This window comes from Bos taurus, chromosome 4 (assembly GCF_002263795.3).
Source record: "Bos taurus isolate L1 Dominette 01449 registration number 42190680 breed Hereford chromosome 4, ARS-UCD2.0, whole genome shotgun sequence".
Classification (NCBI taxonomy): domain Eukaryota; kingdom Metazoa; phylum Chordata; class Mammalia; order Artiodactyla; family Bovidae; genus Bos; species Bos taurus.
Genome location: NC_037331.1, coordinates 15,723,785 through 15,746,821, shown reverse-complemented (window position 1 = coordinate 15,746,821; position 23,037 = coordinate 15,723,785). Strand labels below are relative to the sequence as shown.

The 23,037-nt window shown below is 40.3% G+C and overlaps 1 protein-coding gene across 1 annotated transcript in view; it reads right to left on the bottom strand.

Moving 5' to 3' along the window:
• UMAD1 (UBAP1-MVB12-associated (UMA) domain containing 1) overlaps window positions 1-23,037 on the bottom strand; it is a 295,880-nt gene that overhangs the window by 244,738 nt on the left and 28,105 nt on the right. The window contains exon 3 of the mRNA XM_002686687.6: window positions 11,814-11,913. Within this exon, the coding sequence (XP_002686733.3) occupies window positions 11,814-11,913 (100 nt within the window). The remainder of the gene's footprint in view (window positions 1-11,813; window positions 11,914-23,037) is intronic.

The window sequence follows — 23,037 nt, the reverse complement described above, 5'->3', positions numbered from 1 at the left end:
GTATTCTTAATACTTCTCATTAAAAATATCATACACACACACATATGCATGGCCATAAAAGTATATGCCATTTTTGATGGAAATACTGATAGCAGAGAATGAATCAGTTTCTAACTTTCTGATAACCAGAGTGTAGCAACATTTCTCAATTCTTTAATAACGTTCCACTAGTTAATGCACACTTTATAAACATTTCAGCATTTAACGGATATGAATGGACTATTTGCTGGACTCATTGCAGAAGCATGCAATGGCCTTCCAGGGTGAGTGGAAGAAAGACCTATGGGTCATAGGGTGCTTACCATTCCCTTGCCTACAATCTACAGTAGTAATGATCACTGCATTCTCTCCAGCTGAGCCCTAAGAGGCTGGCTCAGAATCATTCTCCCTAGCATGCTGCCGAGCTCATCAGGATTAGCAAGTGAACTTCTTATTCTCACTTCTGTAAGTGAAGAAATCGGTGTGAAGTCCCCTCTCATTCCTCTTCTCTAACAACGTCGTGAGGAAGCCATAATGCTATTAACTTTTTATACGGAAGGAAAATGAGGCTGAAAGGCTAAGGAGCCTGCTTGATCCACAGCAAGAAAATGATGGAACTTGGAATCTGAATATTATGGTTTCCAGTTCAGTACCTGGGTTTGATCATCTGCAGATGACAAAATAAAATAGTGGCTCACACAGAAGTTTATCCCTGTCTCGCATAAAAGCAGTTCAAAGGCAAGCATTATGGGGCTGTTGCGGCAACTCCACAGTCTTTTTAAGGACCCAGGCTCTTCCCCACTTATTCTTCATTTATCCTCACAATGCACTCTAGTCTTCATGATCCAAGATGGCAGCTTGTGCACCATCAAACCATCATATCCGTGCTCCAGCGTGAGAAAAGTTAGGGGCAGGAGAGAGGTGGAAGGTACACACCAGCTGTGCGTTTAAAAGGTTCCATAAAACCTGCAGTACGACGTTCCTTCTTATATCACGTGGGCCAGGAATTTCATCAAAATTCCACACCCAACCACAAAATGGCCACATGGCTGGATAAAATACCTCTAGCAAAGAAGTAGAGAGAAGCAGATATAGAAGGAAAACTAGTAGCTTCTATTCCTATCTACTCCTACACTATGTCGAAACTAACAGATGTGGAGAAGGTGGAATTGGAAGTGTCTGAGAGAGTGACTTGCAGCCTGGCGGCCCCAGGCAGTTCATTGGCTGATTGTCTCCTTGTCACATTCTGTCCACCTGGCATGAGTGTGTGTGCACCGTCTCAGCAATGCATTCAAGAGGTGATCATGCTTTCCATTAAAAAACAATTCTCAATGGGATGAAATTATTAAATTAGCTCCATTTTTTTTAATTAACAATTTAAATTGGAAATTTAATTATTAATTTAATTATATTTATAATTTATAATTATATAAATTTCATTAATTTAATTATTAATTAATAATTAACAAATTTCCAATAAAATAAAAACCCAAACAATACTTCACCGTTTTAAAATGGTCAGATATCTGATAGTTCATTACTGACAACAGGAGAGAATTCTAATATCCCAGAATGGCACACAGGCCCATTGCAAATCCCAGTTCTAGACTCGTTCCTCACCAGTGGCCCTGACATACCCTCTCTCCTGAAGAATTGCTTACTGGCCCTGAATATGTTCCAGATTCTTCTGAATGCACATACTTTACAGCCTTTCTCACCACCTGAAAATGTTCTCTCCTACCATACATTATAAAAGAATTATTCCAGTGATTCTCAATATTTGCCTGAATAAAAATCACTTGCAATGCTTTTTTTTTTAAATGCTGATTCTTAGGCTATATTTACAAAGATTCTGTTTTAGTAGTTATGGGTCAAGCCCATAAATCTGCATTCTTTTTTAAACAAGGAGCAGAGTGTCCAGGACAGAAAAATGCTCAAGAATGTTCACCTGATGACTACCACAACAAGAAAAGTCCATCTTACACTAATTTAAGATGTTTTTCTTGTAGTATGAGTTTTAGTACCTTTATCAGATCTCCCAGGCTCCTGGGAGAATCAAAGTGAAGTATGTTCTTGAAAGAACCCAATTCAGTGACTGAATAACAATATATAATGTAATATAGTGTTATTAACCAATGGCTAAGCTCTAAATTTATGTACTAAATATGAAAAACAAAAACAACAGTTTAAAAAAGCTTTTCTTCTGGCTTAGTTTACTAGAGAATGCTATTTTGAGGTACCACCATAATTCTATCATGATAATAACGAAAGAAGACACATTCTCAGAAATTCACATTTGGAAAGATTAATGTGTGACCTCAATAAGAACTCTTCCTTTCATAATATGCTTTGGCTGCATACAATGGGAAAAAACAGATACTGAATAAGACAACCACTTAAATATAAAACAATATTGTGGCATTATTAAAATTACTAGCAAGACAATATTTAGGTCTTCCAAACCTGTCTAAATTACTAGTACAAACTGCAATGCTCATAAGTGTACATTCTACTTAGATTCTCATCCCTATTATTTCCTTAACAGAATGAAATAAGAATAAACTTTAAATGAAACTATCAAAGCTATTCATCATAATCTTTCAGTTAAAGTGGTCTCAGATGTGGAAGATATAACACTATGAAAGCCTCTGAGTAAATGCTAGAGGAAACCCATTTACGGTCTATGGTGAGCACACATACATTTTTTTGCCTACTGAAGTTGTGCTGAAAAAGTGTCCTCCAGGAAACAGTACCATAGTAAACTGGTCAACTACACCAACGAGTGGACTAAAAATCTGACTGCCTGATGGCTTCAGTTCAAAGAAAAAATACATCAGAGTGGCTCTGAAGAGTTCATAGATGTTAATTTGTCAAATAAATTTACCTAAAGTTACTCTAGATTAGATAAGCTATGGTCAAAGACAGAAAGAGTTACAAGCCAGTTGGAATAAGTATTTGTATAATTAAGTTGACAAAATGCTTCTCAACTGCTTTATTGATTAAAAAAAGATGTTTTAAGTTTCTAAATATATTTAAGAAACCAATTTCATTCCTTAGAAATCTGAATCTTTCTGCTATTTATTTAATGTTTGAAAAGATGTTCTACCTAGAAATTTTGTCGTTTTATTTTTTTTGTTTATGGCTCAACTGCAGTGGAAGAGAAACTATAACTTTTGTATTTTTATGAGGTCTTTGTCAAAGTGTTTTAACACATGATTTGATGGTGTCCATAACTAAATTATAAAGAGTGAACTGCAGCAGTTCTCAGCCTTGTATGCTCATAAGAACTATCTGGGGAAACTCTGGGAAAAAAGTCAGTGTCTGGGCCAAACCCCACGTGTGTCTAATCAGAATGGAGGGATGAAGCCCCAGCACCAGCACTTTTGCAAACTGCCCCCTAATTCAAAAGAAGGTTAGACTCACTGAGTAAGGGAGACGGATCCCTAACTCGCGTTTGAGTCGGCTGAGTCTTCTGAGCCCGTTTCTCACAACTCACAATTGACTGTGTGCCACGGAGGGGCCTGTGCTGCCTCTCAGCTCGTGGACATCTCTGCCCCGCCCCGTGAAGCCCCCTCTCATCCTGCCCCTTCAGGAGACAAGGCAGAGTGGTACATCCCACAGTCTGGCCTCAACCGTTTCACCTCTGAAAGCCACGAGATGAACCAGAATTAGGAAGCAACGAATGTGCAAATTCTGTTCATTTTTATCCATTATACACACGACTCACCATTTCTCAATGGGAAAATAAACAACTGTGCTATGAGTTCAGTTGAAAATCCTGGCATACTTCCTTTAAAATTGAAAGGTCAAGAGAAAAAAACAGAAAGACTGCCAAGTAAATTCACTGCAATTTGACTTTTTCTGAATAGCACAATACATGGGTAAGATATTAATAGGGATATTAATAGGGTCGGCTGCTTTTTTAACCCATAAACACTTTCTTTTGAAGATGTTATGCTTCTCTTGTAAGGATGGGGAAACACATGGTGAAAATCTGTTTAGTTTCTGTCACTGCTGTTTTCATTACAGCCTTCAGTCCTACACAGAATCAGAGTGACTTACTGTCCCTTATTCTCTGGAATGTAAATTTTTATTATACACCACTAGATTTTCACTTTTAAATAAAGGCCACAGTACAGAGACGAAGACACTACCTAAAAAGTTCCACATAAAAATGTGACAGTTCAACTTTAGTGTGTATACATGATTTCAATGATTCCCACCATGGGGAATTCAGTAGGAGACAGTCTTAAAACTTTAAACGCACTATTTCCCAAAACCTGATTTACCATTTAAACTGGCAAACAGAGGTGAGACTCAAGTACATACTTCAGTGTCAGTATTTAAAAGATGAAATTCAAGCTGTGGTGAATTACTAAACTGATTCTAAATTCAATCAGTTTTACAAAATAATTAGCTTAATGGGAGCTAGAAGTTCTTAGGCTATAGTTTTAAGAAGCACCTGCATATTCTGAAAAACACGATGAACTTTAGTTTTACTGTAACCCAATTCCTTTAATCTCTTTAATGGTGTTTGCCCAATTTCATTTGCCTGCTCCAAAGTTATACTCACTATTTGGTCACCAATGTTGGTGAATATACAGTAATCCTTTCCACTTTATTTTCTGTGACTTTTCTTGGTTGCTATTATTTTTCTTTTTTTCTATAATATAATAAGCTAATTGATGCCTTTGTCCTAGTTTTGGAAGGATTTTATGCCAACATCTAGGCAACACATACTCTTTTCCTTAATTTAAAATAAGAGGTTGCATACTACAGTAGTAAATTTGTAATCAACCTAAAGATAATGTCTTGAAAGCACAATTAAACATGTCATAACAGAAGAAAACCCTGGTAATTACAAATAGTACCAGGCTTGCTGGGGTTTTAAACAGTAGTGTAAGACTAAGAAAAACCGCCACCCAGTGATACAAAAGAAAACTGCAATTTGTTTTTGTGTAAAATGAGTACCCTAGAGGATTACTTCGATTTCATTACTGAATGAACGAATAGTTATTACCTCCTTATGAGAATAGGAACTAGTTAAAGCGAAAGGATGTTTTCCCACCAGGCCTTTTTGTTTTTAATTTCCTTACTATTATTTAGCACACTCGACATTTTACAAAGGCTAAATGCTTTGGAAACCCTAATGGAAAAAGCTTTCTGTCCAAAAGTGAGCTAATTCTGTACAAGCAGCCCATATATCCCTATTATCAATAAAAGAGCCTAGGGTCTGCTTAGACCCTGAGTTTCAAGTCATGGGTGTCGACTTCAGCAACATCATCTAATAATCGTGACCTCAAACCTATTTGTGTTAAGTTGGAAGGCATGTCTAGGGGAAAAGGTATTGTCAAGGAGGGAAATACAGGTAACTTATACCCTTAACAACATAATTTACTCTAACCTCTAACCTTTTTAGAAATACGTTATAAAGGCCAAGTAAGATAACAGTCTTAACAAATTCTACAGAATCCATACTGATAAGAAGTTGTTGAGAAATCTGTATTCAGATCAAGAGGCAAGAGTTAGAGACATGGAACAACAGACTGATTCCAAACTGGGAAAGGAGCATGTCAAGGTTGTATATTGTCACCCTGTTTATTTAACATATATGCAGAGTACATCATGTGAAATGCTGGGCTGGATGAAGCACAAGCTGGGATCAAGATTGCTGAGAGAAATATCAATAACCTCAGATACTCAGATGATACCACCTTGAAAGCGAAGAAAAACAAAGAGCCGCTTGATGAAAGTGAAAGTGGAGAATGAAAAGGTGGCTTAAAGCTCAACATTCAGAAAACTAAGATCATGGCATCTGGTCCCATCACTTCATGGCAAATAGATGGGGAAACAATGGAAGCAGTGACAGACTTTATTTTCTTGGGTTCCAAAATCACTGCAGATGGTTACTGCAGCCATGAAATTAAAAGATGCTTGCTCCTTCAAAGAAAAACTGTGACCAACCTAGACAGCATATTAAAAAGCAGAGATATCAGTTTGCCGAGAAAGGTCTGTCTAGTCAAAGCCATGGTTTTTCCAGTGGTCATGTATGGATATGACAGTTGCACTATAAAGAAAGCTGAGCACTGAAGAATCGATGCTTTTGAACTGGTGGTGGTGGAGAAGACTCTTGAGAGTCCCTCTGACTGCAAGGAGATCCAACCAGTCCATCCTAAAGGAGATCAGTCTTGGGTGTTCATTGGAAGGACTGATGTTAAAGCTGAAACTCCAATACTCTGGCCACTTGATGCGAAGAACTGATTCATTTGAAAAGACCCTAATGCTGAGAAAGATTGAAGGCAGGAGGAGAGGGGATGGCAGAGGACGAGACTGTTGGATGGCATCACTGACTCAATGGACATGGGTTTGGGTGAACTCTGGGAGTTGGTGATGGACAGGGAGGTCTGGCGTGCTGCGGTACACGGGGTCGCAAAGAGTCGGACACAACTGAGCGACTGAAATGAACTGAAGAAGTTGTTGGTATAGATATAATCTAAGCCTTCACTTAGGTGTATCATTTATAAGTTAACAAACACACAGAAACACGTACAGACAATTATTTTCCTGCAATCTATCTACTGCACAAAAGGACCAAGCAAGATGAGTGGACACATGATAACCAAAGCACATATGCCAAAGGACGGAGTCATGTTGATAAAAGTCGTTCATAGCTATCATCTGACCTGTGTGATATCTTTTCAAATTTTTTTACACATACACAGAGCATGCTCTGAGAGTAAAAGTAGATATTATATAAGTTAATGTAGAACCATATGATAAAAAGAACTTAGACCAGTTTCTAAAAACAGATTACCATCCTATGTTTTAAGGTAATTTACTATATTCCCAAATAACCTATCCTGAGTTTTATTGGTCAATTTTCAGTTAAGGCTTTAACGGCAGAAGGATATTTCACTAACTCAACAGTGTAGAGTTGTCCCTAGGTTTCTGCAGCACCCTTATTAAAATCTGCAGTGGCTCACCAAGTTCCTTAAATAAACAGTGCAGTATTCGCATATAACCTATGCATACCCTCCTGTATACTTTAAATTACGCATCACACCTGATACAATATAAACGGCATGGGAACCGTTGCTAGACACGCGGCAAATTTAAGTTTTACTTTGCTGGACCACTCTGGATTTTTTTTTTTTCCCCAATATTTTCAATCTGCAGTGGGTTGAATTCATAGATGTGGAACTTTGTGGAAATAGAGGGCTGACTCTGTCTTCCAATGGCAACTTCATTAAGGAGATTATAGTTTATTGTAATATTTTTAAGTATCTAAAAATATTAAATAGTGGAACGTCTGAGGCAGCCAAAATTAAAGCCAAATTTATGTATAACACAACCAACCCTCTTTTATTAAAAAAAGAAAACAAGAAAGCATAGCACTTAGTCTTTTAAAAATTAATTGTCTAGGGAACTCAGGGAAAGTTAAACTGACAGACATGATATATTTATACTTCTCTGGCATTTAATCCTGTTCTCCTTTGCACTATATTTTAATCCCATTCAATAATAAAGTTACTTAAGGAATATTTGAAAATTATTGAACACAATTTAAATTTTTAAAAAGAGCTTAAAGTGTCACTACTGTCTCAAAATTTAAAATGATAATGTGACTTAAAAAAAAAAAAAAAAAAAAAAGAGGGATAGCTTAGTGGTTAAGAGGACAGGCTCTGAAGTTAGAAGGCCTGGGCTGATTCCAGATCTGGCCCATGTAAGCTGGCGAACTTTTTCAAGTCCTCTTCTGTATATGGGGGCTTCCCAGGGAGCTAGTGGTAAAGAACCACCCTGCGAATGCAGGAGACATAAAAGATATGGGTTTCATCCCTGGGTTTGAGCCACCAGAGAAGGTATAGCAACCCACTCCAATATTCTCACCTGGGAAATCTCATGGACAGAGAGCCCGGCAGGCCAGTCCATGGGGTCACAAAGAGCTGGACATGACTGAAGCAATTTAGCACACACCGTATATGGAGATAACATGACCACCTCACTCAAAGTGTTCTCCTAAGCATATTACACACATTAACTCATTTAATCTCCTGAATAACCCTATTGTTACCATGCTCATTTTCTAAATAAGCTAAATGATACCTGGGAGGTTTTGTAACTTCCCCAAATGGTGAAGGGTGGCAGATATACCAACCCAAAATATGCCACTTTGGCATAAAGATTATTCTGAGCTAAACTTGAAAAAACACCAGGTGCAAGAAGGGCACTCTGTCCTCTCCTTTTCTTCCTGAAAGCAGGAGATAAAAACAAAACAAACAAAAAAAAAACTTTCTGGAAGATTCTAGGAGGAAAAAAAATCACATAACCATAGTAACCCAAGGATTTTTCATGGAAAATGGTGGAGGGGTTGGAGCTTTACACCTGGGGGAAAAAATGGCACTAAACCGAGATAAGCATCAGTAGACACGGCAGCTGAAGGACCAGGAGGCCTCAGTCAACATGTGGGGGTCTGCTCTTGCTTGGATCATTTGAACAAGGGTGTGGGACCAGCCGCACCTGAAATTAAATTACAGTCCTGAGCCTGGGGCAGGATGATGCCTCACTGTGACTGCTCAACCACAGCACACGTGGTGCAGGAGCTAAATCCCACTCAGGCCAAGATGGCCCTGCAAAAACGCTCTCAACACACAGCGTGTCAGCTTACGGGAAACGGCACCGTTAGAGCTGAGAGGTATCAGACGGAGCAGCTGGTCTGTGAAACCATACTAGAGGAAGTAATAGCTGGAGATTCCCTCAAGAAGTAGCAACTCTTGGCATTTCTGTCTTCTGAGCCTCAGGTAAGGACCACTACTTAAACTACTCTTTCTTAGAAAGGTAGAGTCCACAACAGAAGCTTCACCAGTTGGGGGCAGAAACCCCTGCTGGGCTAAGACAGGCAGTGAAATATCTTCAAGCTACAAGCTTGAAGTGTATCTCCAGACACCGGAGGAGATTTTAGAAACAGCAGCCGCAGCAGCTTTTTCAGCTGTGGTTAAAACTTGTCTCTGTGATGTTGCAAGTGGCAGGCCACAGAAGAAGCCAAGACGGATCAAGAGTTCTTCAAGTACAGCTACAGAAGCTGTGTGCTCGCAGACACGTCAGTGCACTATTTCTCATCATGAGACAACAGGAAAACACAGCTCTCTGCATGTGCATTAAAGCTGTGTGCTAAGTCACTTCAGTTGCGTCACTCCATGGGACCCCATGGACTGCAGCCCACCCGGCTCCTCTGTCCATGGGGCTTCTCCAGGCAAGAATACTGGAGTGGGTTGCATGCCTTTCTCCAGGCTACAGAGGTATTCTAAAACAAGAAATACAGAGCAGAGTTTGGAGAACCAGGCATTGCTAGAGCAAATTCCTGAAAGAACTTTTTGTGAAACTCCAGAAGAGGCAGAAACATCACAGGAGACTAGAGGCACCCCTGAAGTTTTTTCCGTTAGTTGGGCTAATTCGGCAGGTCAGAGGGAAGCAACACTGGCAGCACTGGAAACAGAAGTGGGGGATGATCTGTCTTGGAAGCCAAAGCACAATTTCCTGACACTGTAAGAAGGGCCAGGGAAGCAGCCGGGTTGGTGGCACCCCACTTCATCCCTGTCAGGAGGCTCCCCAGAAAAACCAGCAACCCTAGTCAGACTATGCCCCACTACTTTGCCTCAGACGCAGCGGATCTGGTCAGAGAGAAAACAGCTCTCACCACTCTCACCTACGGCCCCTGTTCCAGGTCCCAGGAAGCAGATCCAGGAAACCCACAGGCCTACCAGAACATGACTGTGGAAAAGACAGCATATTTTATGGTAGCATTTAACTATAAGGAAAACTCTCCTCTGGTCTCCCAGAGATTAAGGCCAAGAAATGGAAGAGGGCCAGAGGGGTAAAACTCCCGTGTCCTTACTGCAAGAAACCAGGTTCTGAAGAGAAGTGCTGAAAAGGCAGAGATCCAGCCACCCATTCTGAATGTGTGGGGTCAGAGGTATGGTGTGAGCCTGGCTCTTAGAAGGCCTAATCTAAAAGTTCAACATAACCTGCAAACCCAAAAAGCCGTCTTCCACTTGTCAAGACACACAGAGCCTCTGCCAATGCCAAGGGACCTCGGAGTGACTAGGCCAAGATATAGAGAGAAAAGGTAGAGAACCAGAATCTACAAATGGAGACCCTGAGAAATACTGTCAAGAGCAAACATGCTATAAGTTCATGCAAATCCTCAGATAAGGAGCTGACTCTGGCAGAAGGAAATCCAGGTGGAAGAGGACGGGTGTCCCCAGGGGACACTGGGTTTTAGTTGCTCCTCAACGGCCTATGAGAAGACAGCTGCTGGGAAGAACCAGCGAAAGACTGCCAATCCCTTCTTTGGGACTGGAAAATGACACGACGGAAACGTCATGTTTCCGAACTCCCCTTGGGAAGAGCGTAATATCTGGTTGAAAGGAGTATTTTTTAAAGCCACTAAAATCTTAACAACTAGCAGGGATTAATTTTATAATAGAAAATAAACTAGTTTAAGATTCAGGAGACACTATTTAACATATTTAGATTTTAAAGTGTACTTCAAAACTCTTGATGGGAATGTAAACTGGTGTAGCCACCATGCAAAACAGAATGGAGGTTCCTTAAAACACTAAAAATGAGCTGCCATATGATCCAGCAATCCCACTCCTGGGTGTATAGCTGGAAAAAATGAAAACACTAACTCAAAAAAATACATGTACCCTAAGCTCACAGGAGCACCATCTAAAATAGCCAAGACAAGAGAAAACCCAAGTACTTATCAACACACGACTGGACTAAGAAAGTGCAATGTGCACGTGCACACACACACAGAAAAAAAGAATAAAAAGCCATAAAAAAGAATGAAATTCTGCTATTGTCAACAACATGGATGGACCCAGAGAGCATTATGTTTAGTGAAATAAATCAAAGAAAGACAAATACTGTACGACATCACTTACATGTGGAATCACAAAAATAATACAAGTGAAGCATATGCAAAATAGAGACAAACTCACAGATACAGAAAACAAACTAGTGGTGACCAAAAGGGAGAGGGAAGGGCAAGTTAGGGGTATGGGATTAAGAGATACAGGCTACTATATATAAAAAAAGATAAGCAACAAGGATGTACTATACAGCACAATTATAGCCATTACGTTATAACAGTTCTTATAATAATTTTTACTGGCACTTAATCTGTGAAAATATTCAATCACTATGTTGTACCCGTGAAAATTAATGTAATATTGTAAATCAACTCTACTTAAATAAAAAAATAAATGTACCTCATTCAGCAACTATGTACTAGATGCCTAATTTAATTTCAGAAGCTGATTTATAAGCAGCACTAAGCCCTGTTTCTTCAAACACAATCTGAATTTATCAAGAATTCTTCAAGACTTCTGGCTTTTCATAATTAAAAAGGTTGACTCACTTACAGGATAGAAAAAATGGGATGATTTTATAAATTGAACCCAAAGGACACATTCAAACTGATATACAAGAAAAGTCAGACTTGACAATAATATTTCAAGTGATTAATGATCCATATTTTTATACATTTCATATACATCAACTAATTCTGGAATTAGTAGAAAAATATTTTTAAATCAATCATACAACTTTTCAAGTAGTCTTTTAAAACAAAAATCATTAATCTAATAATGTGGCTTCAATCCCTGGATTGGGAAGATCCCCTGGAGAAGGGAATGGGAACCCACTCCAGTGTTCTTGCCTGAAGAATCCCATGGACAGAGGAGCCTGGTGGGCTACGGTCCACGGGGTCGCAAGGAGTCAGACACCACTGAGACACTAAACAACGACAACTAAGCCCGAAAAACGCTCACCTAAAAGGACAAAGCCATCTGCCTCTGTCTCGGGCACTGACGGCTTCTTAGATTCCAGAGGCTTCCTGAAGAAGTGAAACATTGCTGCTTCTGCTGCTACCTGAAACAGAAGCAAACATGGTATTATGTCAAATTCAGATGAAACTTTCACCCTTCTTACTAAAAAGCCAAATGTAAAGAGATCACAATAAGGACTTTTAGGAATTCTATCCCCAAACTTAAGAACACGAGCCCTCTCTAGGTAACAGAAGTATCAGAAAGCAAAACCAGAATATCAGGAGATGGACTTCCAGTTTGACACCCTGTGTGCCTTGAATCCTGCAACCGCTCTCGACTTCTGAACGTGTAGGAAATAATCCAAGAAATCACTACAAGTAAAACTAAAATCAACAGATAACACCAAATCTGAAAGGATCCCAGGAACCATTAACTGGACACTGGACTGAGGAAAGGAAAAAAAAAAAAAACCACCTCTCCAGATTTTTTATCATGCCGCATGAAACTGAAGCCACCTGAGAAAAGAAAAGAAGGCACTACACACACCCTCCAGAGCTGGTTATCTGATTCAGACACTCAGGGCTGTATTCATGGTAAAACTGCAGCCAGATTTAAAGCCCTATCAGGCAAATATCTATATTGGTGAGATTACTGTGCACTGCCCCCTCCACACACACACAGCCTCTCGCCTCTTTGTCCTTACATCTTTGTACATTCCAATCCCGAAGAAAGGCAATGCCAAAGAATGCTCAAACTACCGCACAACTGCACTCATCTCACACGCTAGTAAAGTAATGCTCAAAATTCTCCAAGCCAGGCTTCAGCAATACGTGAACCGTGAACTTCCAGATGTTCAAGCTGGTTTTAGAAAAGGCAGAGGAACCAGAGATCAAATTGCCAACATCCACTGGATCATCAAAAAAGCAAGAGAGTTCCAGAAAAACATCAATTTCTCCTTTATATGCCAAAGCCTTTGACTGTGTGGATCACAATAAACTGTGGAAAATTCTGAAAGAGACAGGCATACCAAACCACCTGACCTGTCTCTTGAGAAACCTGTACGCAGGTCAGGAAGCAACACTTAGAACTGGACACGGAACAACAGACTGGTTCCAAACAGGAAAAGGAGTACGTCAAGGCTGTATACTGTCACCCTGCTTATTGAACTTATATGCAGAGTACATCATGAGAAACGCTGGGCTGGAAGAAGCACAAGCTGGAATCAAGATTGCCGGGAGAAATGTCAATAACCTCAGATATGCAGATGACACCACCCTTATGGCAGAAAGTGAAGAAATAAGAGCCTCTTGATGAAAGTGAAAGAGGAGAGTGAAAAAGTTGACTTAAAGCTCAGCATTCAGAAAACTAAGATCATGGCATCCAGTCCCATCACTTCATGGCAAATAGATGGCGAAACAGTGGAAACAGTGGTTGACTTTATTTTTCTGGGCTCCAAAATCACTGCAGATGGTGACTGCAGCCATGAAATTAAAAGATGCTTATTACTTGGAAGGAAAGTTATGACCAACCTAGACAGCATATTAAAAAGCAGAGACATTACTTTGCCAACAAAGGTCCATCTAGTCAAGGCTATGGTTTTTCCAGTGGTCATGTATGGATGTGAGAGTTGGACTGTGAAGAAAGCTGAGAGCCGAAGAATTGATGCTTTTGAACTGTGGTGTTGGAGAAGATTCTTGAGGGTCCCTTGGACTGCAAGGAGATCCAACCAGTCCATTCTGAAGGAGATCAGTGCTGGGTGTTCTTTGGAAAGACTGATGTTGAAGCTGAAAGTCCAATACTTTGGCCACCTGATGTGAAGAGCTAACTCATTTGAAAAGACCCTGATGCTGGGAAAGACTGAAGGTAGAAGGGGACGACAGAGTTTGAGATGGCTGGATGGCATCACCGACTCGATGGACATGGGTTTGGATGGACTCCAGGAGTTGGTGATGGACAGGGAGGCCTGGTGTGCTGCAGTTCATGGGGTCGCAAAGAGTCGGACACGACTGAACAACTGAACTGAACTGAACTTTGTACATTCAGCTTTATATATTTGGGCAGGGCAACAACTCCTAGAAAACAACTGGGAAAGAAGCTAAAGGGAACTGGGGAGAACACGTACCATTCTGAGGACAGTCCCTATTAGCAAAGCGATACAAGAGACAGCAAAGCAGAATTCCTCGTGGCATCAAGTGCCCCACATTTCAGTTTCATATATTCTGCCCATATCAGAATATCCGAGGCCAAACTTGCCTGTTGTAACAGGCAAGTGTGGCTTGGAGTACAAAATGAAGCAGGGCAAAGGCTAACAGAGTTTTGCCAAGAGAATGAACTGGTCATAGCAAACACTCTCTTCCAATAACACAAGAGATGACTCTATACATGAACATCACCGATGGTCAATACTGAAATCAGATTGATTATATTCTTTGCAGCCAAAGATGGAGAGGCTGTATACAAACAGCAAAGACAAGACCAGGAGCTGACTACGGCTCAGATCATGAGCTCCTTATTGCCAAATTCAGACCTAAATTGAAAAAAGTAGGGAAAACCACTAGGTCATTTAAGTATGACCTAAATCAAATCTCATGATTATAGAGTGGAAGTGACAAATAGATTGAAGGGATTAGATCTGATAGAGTGCCTGAAGAACTACACGAGGTTCGTAACACTGCAGGAGACAATGAACAAAACCTCGCCCACAAAAGCAATGCAAAAAAGCAAAATGGCTGTCTGAGGAGGCCTTACAAATAGCTGTGAAAAGAAGAGAAGAAAAAAGCAAAGGAGAAAAGGAAAGATATACGCATTGAATGCAGAGTTCCAAAGAATCGCAAGGAGAGATAAGAAAGCCTTCCTAAGTGAACAATGCAAAGAAATAGAGGAAAACTATATAATGAAAACAATAGAGGAAAACAATGGGAAAGAACAGAGAGCTCTTCAAGAAAGAGATACCCAGGGAACATTTCATCCAAAGATGGGCACAAAAAAGGACAGAATGCACCTAACAGAAGAAGATATTAAGAAGTGGCAAGAATACACAGATGAACTATACAAAAAAAATCTTAATGACCTGGATAACCATGATGGTGTGCTCACTCACCTAGAGCCAGGCATCCAAGAGTGCAAAGTCTTGTGGGCCTTAGGACGCATCACTGTGAACAAAGCTAGTGGAGGTGATGGAATTCCAGTTGAACTATTTCAAATCCTCAAAGATGATGCTGTGAAAGTACTGCACTCAATATGCCAGCAAATTTGGAAAACTAGGCCACAGGACTGGAAAAGGTCAGTCTGCATTCCAATCTCAAAGAAGGGCAATGCCAAAGAATGTTCAAACTGCTGCACAAATGTACTCATTTCACATGCTAGCAAGACCATGCTCAAAATACTCCAAGCTAGTCTTCAACAGTACATGAACTGAGAACCTCCAGATGTACAAGCTGGATTTAGAAAAGGCAGAGGAACCAGTGATTAAATTGCCAATATCCTCTGGATTATAGAAAAAGCACGGGAAATCCAGAGAGACATCTACTTCTGCTTCATTGATTACGCTAAAGCCTTTGACTGTGTGGATCACAACAAGCTTTGGAAAATTCTTCAAGAGATGGGAATACCAGAACACCTTATCTGCCTCCTAAGAAACCTGTATGCAGGACAAGAAGCAATGTTAGAAGCCGACATGGAACAATGGACTGGTTCAAAATTGCGAAAAGATTACATCGAGGCTATATACTGTCACTCTGCTTATTAACTTATATGCAGGGTACATCATGAGAAATGCCAGGCTGGATGAAGCACAAGCTAGAATAAAGATTGCTGGGAGAAATATCAATCACTTCACATATACAGATGACATCACCCTTATGGCAGAAAGCAAAGAACTAAAGGGCCTTTCAATGAAGGTGAAAGAGGAAAGTGAAAAAGCTGGCTTAAAATTCAACATTCAAAAAATGAAGATCATGGTATCTGACCCCATCACTTCATCATAAATAGATGGGGAAACAGTGACAGACTTTATTTTCTCGGGCTCCAAAATCACTGCAGATGGTAACTGCAGCCATGAAATTAAAAGACACCTGCTCACTGGAAGAAAAGCTATGACCAACCTGGAAAATATATTAAAAAGCAGAGACATTACTTTGCTGACAAAGGTCTATCTTGTAAAAGCTATGGTTTTTCCAGTAGTCATGTATGGATATGAGACTTGGACTATAAAGAAGCCTGAGTGCTGAAGAATTGTTACTTTTGAACTATGGTGTTGGAGAAGACTCTTGAGAGCCCCTTGGACTGCAAGGAGATCCAACCAGTCCATCCTAAAGGAAATCAGTCCTGAATATTCATTAGAAGGACTATGCGGAAGCTGAAACTCCAATACTTAGACCACCTGATTCGAAGAACTGACTCACTGGAAAAGACCCCGATGCTGGGAAAGATTGAAGGCAGGAGGAGAAGGGGATGACAGAGGATGAGATGGTTGATTGATATCATAGACTCAAAGGACATGAGTTTGAGCAAACTCAGGGAGACAGTGAAGAACAGGGAAGCCTGGCATGCTGCAGTCCATGGGGTCACAAAGACTGACTGAACAACAAAACCAGAACATCAAGCAGGGAGGGTAAGTCAAGATTTTATCTGATCAAAAGCCTTCTAGAAACTGTGATTTGTTCGGGTACTTGTGTAGGTCAACCTGCCCTGAGTTGTAGATCAGAGTAGATGGTAAACGAGTCAGTTTGTTGGAAACATATCTGGCAGGTTTCACTTTCTAAAATTAAAAAAAAAAAAAAAAAGGAGAAGAAAAACACAAGCTGTGTGAAAAAGAAAATATTTCAGTTAAGGAAAAGGAAGAGCCTATGAAATCTGCAAAGACAGAGCTTACTGGATATAATGATGGAGCGATAAGAGAAGTCTGGAAAAAGTTTGGCATCCTCAAGACAAGGCCTTTAAATCTGGCAAAAAGAAAAAACAAGATTAAACGGAAAAAAAAAAAAAGATTAAATGGAAAAGCAACAGGAAAAGATGAAAAGACAAGGAATGAGATTAAAAAAAAAAAAAAAAAAACTAAATAAGAAAAAAAAGAAACTGATCCAAGAAAGAAATGATATCAGAAAAGAACTGGTTGGCTTACAGGCAGGAATGTAAGAAAATAAAGTTCATTCAAAGACTTAAAAGGTTGGAAGAAGCAACTAAGTTCTCAACCCGAACAGCTAAAACTAAAACAGAGAACGCCTCTGAAGGAAGAGCAGATAACTAAATCTCAGTCTTTTTTTTTTTTTTTTAAACTTTACATAGTTGTATTAGTTTTGCCAAATATCAAAATGAATCCATCACAGGTATACATGTGCTCCCCATCCTGAACCCTCCTCCCTCCTCCCTCCCCATACCATCCCTCTGGGTCGTCCCAGTGCACTAGCCCCAAGCATCCAGTATTGTGCATTGAACCTGGACTGGCATCTCGTTTCATACATGATATTTTACATGTTTCAATGCCATTCTCCCAAATCTTCCCACCCTCTCCCTCTCCCACAGAGTCCATAAGACTGTTCCATACATCAGCGTCACTTTTGCTGTCTCGTACACAGGGTTATTGTTATCATCTTTCTAAATTCCATATATATGCATTAGTATACTGTATTGGTGTTTTTCCTTCTGGCTTACTTCACTCTGTATAATAGGCTCCAGTTTCATCCACCTCATTAGAACTGATTCAAATGTATTCTTTTTAATGGCTGAGTAATACTCCATTGTGTATATGTACCACTGCTTTCTTATCCATTCATCTGCTGATGGACATCTAGGTTGTTTCCATGTCCTGGCTATTATAAACAGTGCTGCGATGAACATTGGGGTACACGTGTCTCTTTCCCTTCTGGTTTCCTCAGTGTGTATGCCCAGCAGTGGGATTGCTAGATCGTAAGGCAGTTCTATTTCCAGTTTTTTAAGGAATCTCCACACTGTTCTCCATAGTGGCTGTACTAGTTTGCATTCCCACCAACAGTGTAAGAGGGTTCCCTTTCCTCCACACCCTCTCCAACATTTATTATTTGTAGACTTTTGGATCGCAGCCATTCTGACTGGTGTGAAATGGTACCTCATAGTGGTCTTGATTTGCATTTCTCTGATAATGAGTGATGTTGAGCATCTTTTCATGTGTTTGTTAGCCATCTGTATGTCTTCTCAGTCTTGGTAAGGGACAAGTCAAGGATATAATCATCAACCTGATACTAAAGCCTCAGCTGGCATGAAAATGTGTGCGTGTGTGTTAGTTGCTTGGTTGTGTCTGACTCTAAGACCCCATGGACTGTAGCCCACCAGGCTCCTCTGTCCATGGGCTTCTCCAGGCAGGAATACTGGAGTGGGTTACCATGCCCTTCTCCAAGAGATCTTCCCAATGCATGGGTCGAACCCAAGTCTCCTGAATTGGCGGGCTGATTCTTTACCACTGAGCCACCAGGGAAGCCCTTCACTTAGGACACGAAGGGTGAAGGCATAGAGACGAAGCAGGATAGTGTCCAACTGGAGCCTTACAGAGAAAAGATACCACTGGATAAATAAAGGGGGGCACATTTAAGGGTGAAAGATGAGAAATGCAGCGGATCTAAGAGTTACAGTTACAGTTATATAACTATAGTTATAAGTGAAGTCGCTCAGTCATGTCTGACTCTTTGTGACCCCACAGACTGTAGTCTACCAGGCTCCTCTGTCCATGGGATGTTCCAGGCAATAGTACTGGAGTGGATTGCCATTTCCTTCTTCAGGGAATCTTCCCAACCCAGGGCTCGAACCCTGGTCTCCCGCATTGTAGACAGTTAGCCAAAATTGTAGATCTAGCTACAGATACTTGAAGCTCACTACAATCAAATAGATAAGTAACCAATAAAATTTTGGAGAGCTGTGCTGCCATAGTGACTACCAGTCTGGATTAAAGGACTATGACTACTGGATATTTACAACAACGCTGCAGACAGAAAGCTACCAGAGCAAAGTGCTAATCCGCCAAGGAGGGTCTACTCTCCAGTGCTTACTTCACTGGTAGCCAAGGAAGTTACTGGAAAAGGAAGGAACTCCAAGAGGGTAGAGCCAATGGGGCTGGAGACTGCTGGGGAGGTGGGGTGGCCTCCCGGGAAGCCAAATCTAGGCATAATTAGTTAACATTCTCCAACCCAAGGCGGGGGCTCCCCCAAGATGCCTGCTCAGTGTGATGCCAGAACTGCCCTCCTCTGCGCCTGCCGTCAATCCCCCACCCCCTCCTTTCTGGGTGAGAGCAGTTTGGGCATTACCTCTCCCAGTTACAGGACGGGGCAGAAGGAGAGACCGCGGGTCTCTTTAGTTCACGAAGTTGCCACACCAAGAGCGCCACATCTGAACCTGATGAAGACATACTGACCTTAGAGCATGTTGCCATGAATGACTGGGACAAAAGGTTAAAGCACCTCCTCGGGAAGGGGTGAGTTGTTTTGCCTACAGTAGGGAGAGAGACCTGAGTACACAGTGACCACAGATGAGAACCGTGGAACCATCAGGCTCTCGACCTTCTATCAGGAGACATATCAGGACTGCAGTTTTCTACCCCTTTGGAGGTCAATGTGGCAATGTCCCTTGTTCAGTTCACTGCCACATGCTGTTAGAGTTCTAGAACAAGGAGCTTTGTGGACACAGAGAGAGGTGCTTCAAAAAGTGTTTTCTGATTTTAGCAAACAGAATTCAGCAACACATCAAAAAGCACATACACCATGATCAAATTGGGTTTATTCCAGGGGTGCAAGGATTCTTCAAAATATGCAAATCAATCACTGTGACACACCATATTAACAAATCGAAAGATAAAAACCATATGATCATCTCAAGAGATGCAGAAAAAGCCTTTGACAAAATTCAGCCCCCATTAATGATTAAAACTCTTCCAAAAATGGGCATAGAAGGAACCTACCTCAACATAGCAAAGGCCACATATGATAAGCCTACAGCAAACATTTTTCTTGATGGTGAAAAACTGAAAGCATTCCCTCTAAGATCAGGAACAAGACAAGGGTGCCCACTTTCACCACTATTATTCAACATAGTTCTGGAAATCCAAGCTATAACAATCAGAAAAGAAAAAGAAAGAAAAGTAACCCAGATCAAAAAAGAAGAAGTAAATAAAGCTCTCACTGTTTGCAGATGACATGATACTGTACGTAGAAAACCCTAAAGATAGTATCAGAAAATCACTAGAGCTAATCACTGAATTTAGCAAAGTTTCAGGATACATATCAATACACAGAAATCAGTTGCATTTCTATATACTAACAATGAAAAACCAGAAAGACAAATTAAGGAATCAATCCCATTCACCATTCGAACAAAAAGAATTAAATATCTAGGAATAAACTTACCTAAAGAGACAAAAGAACTGTACACAGAAAAATGTAAGACACTAATGAAAGAAATCAAAGATGATATAAGTAGATGGAGAGATAGTCCATGTTCCTGGCTAGGAAGAATCAATATCGTGAAAATGACTATACTACCAAATGCCATCCACAGATTCAATGTAATCCCTATCAAATTACCAATGGCATTTTTCACAGAACTAGAACAAAAAGTTTCACAATTCATATAGAAACACAAAAGATCCCCAACAGCCAAAGCAGTCTTGAGAAAGAAGAATGGAACTGAAGGAATCAACCTTCCTGACTTCAGATTATACTACAAAACTACAGTCATCAAGACAGTATGGTACTGGCACAAAAACTGAAATATAGACCAATGGAATGAGATAGAAAGCCCAGAAATAAAGCCATGTACCTATGGGCACCTTATTTTTGACAAAGGAGGCAAGAATATACAATGGGGCAAAGATAGCCTCTTCAATAAATGGTGCTGGGAAAACTGGACAGCTACATGTAAAAGAAGGAAAGTAGAACACTTCCTAACACCATACACAAAGATAAACTCAACATGGATTAAAGACCTAAATGTAAGACCAGAAACTATACAATTTTTAGAGGAACAGAACACTTGAGACAGAACATTCGAAGACATAAATCAAAGCAAGATCCTCTATGACCCACCTCCTAGAGAAATGGAAATAAGAACAAAAGTAAACAAGTAGGACCTGATTAAACTTAAAAGCTTTTGCACAGCAAAGGAAACTATAAGCAAGGTGAAAAGACAACCCTCAGAATGGGAGAAAATAATAGCAAATGGAACAACTGACAAAGGATTAATTTCCAAAATATACAAGCAACTCATACAACTCAATGCCAAAAAAACAAACAGCCCAATCAAATAGTGGGGAAAAGATCTAGACATTTATCCAAAGAAGACATACAGATGGCTAACAAACACATGAAAAGATGTTCAACATTGCTCATTATTAGAGAAATGCAAATCAAAACCACAATGGGATATCACCTCACACCAGTCAAGATGGCCATCATCAAAAAGTCTACAAACAATAAATGCTGGAGAGGGTGTGGAGAAAAGGGAACCCTCTTGCACTGTTGGTGGGAGTGTAAATTGATACAGCCACTATGGAAGATGGTATGAAGACTCCTTCAAAAACTGAGAATAAAACCACCATCAGTTCAGTTCAGTTCAGCCGCTCAGTCGTGTTCGACTCTTTGAGACCCCATGAATTGCAGCACGCCAGGCCTCCCTGTCCATCACCAACTCCCAGAGTTCACTCAAACTCACATCCATCGAATCAGTGTTGCTATCCAGCCATCTCATCCTCTGTCCTCCCGTTCTCCTCCTCCCCCCAATCCCTCCCAGCATCAGAGTCTTTTGCAATGAGTCAACTCTTCACATGAAATATGACCCAGCAATCCCACTCCTAGGCATATACCCTGAGGAAATCAAAATTGAAAAAGATACATGTATCCCATTGTTCTTTGCAACATTGTTTACAATAGCTAGAACAAGGAAGCAACATAGATGTCCATCAATAGATGAGTGGATAAAGAAGTTGTGGTACACAGTGGAATATTACTCAGCCATAAAAGGGATGCATTTGAGTCAGTTCTAATGAGGTGGATAAACCTAGAGCCTATTACACAGAGTGACGTAAGTCAGAAAGAGAAAGATAAATATTATATTCTAATGCATATATACAGAATCTAGAAAAATGGTACTAAAAAATATACTTACAGGGCAGCAATGAAGTCCGAAATGCAATACTTGGATGCAATCTCAAAAACGACAGAATGATCTCTGTTTGTTTCCAAGGCAAACCATTCAATATCATGGTAATCCAAGTCTATGCCCCAACCAATAATGCTGAAGAAGTTGAAGTTGAACAGTTCTACGAAGACCTACAAGACCTCTTAGAACTAACATGCAAAAATGATGTGCTTTTCATTATAGGGGACTGGAATACAAAAGTAGGAAGTCAAGAAACACCTGGAATAACAGGCAAATTTGGCCTTGGAGTACAGAATGAAGCAGGGCAAAGGCTAATAGAGTTTTGCCAAGAGAACACACTGGTCATAGCAAACACCCTCTTCCAACAACGCAAGAGAAGACTCTACACATGGACATCACTAGATGGTCAATACTGAAATCAGATTGATTATATTCTTTGCAGCCAAAGATGGAGAAACTCTATACAGACAGCAAAAATAAGACCAGGAGCTGACTGTGGCTCAGATCATGAACTCCTTATTGCCAAATTCAGACTGAAATTGAAGAAAGTCTAGACCATTCAGGTATGACCTAAATCAAATCCCTTATAATTATACAGTTGAAGTGAGAAATAGATTTAAGGGACTAGATCTGATAGAGTGCCTGATGAACTATGGACAGAGGTTGTGATATCGTATAGGAGATAGGAATCAAGACCATTTCCAAGAAAAAGAAATGCAAAAAAGCAAAATGGCTGTCTGAGGAGGCCTGACAAATAGCTGTGAAAAGAAGAGAAGAAAAAAGCAAAGGAGAAAAGGAAAGATATACCCATTGAATGCAGAGTTCCAAAGAATAGCAAGGAGAGATAAGAAAGCCTTCCTCAGCGATCAATGCAAATAGAAGAAAACAATAGAACAAGAAAGACTAGAGATCTCTTAAAGAAAATTAGAGACACCAAGGGAACATTTCATGCAAAGACCAGCTCGATAAAGGACAGAAATGGTATGCACCTAACAGAAGCAGAAGATATTAAGAAGAGGTGGAAGGAATACACAGAAGAACTATACAAAAAAGATCTTCATGACCCAGATAATCACGATGGTATGATCACTCACCTAGAGCCAGACAT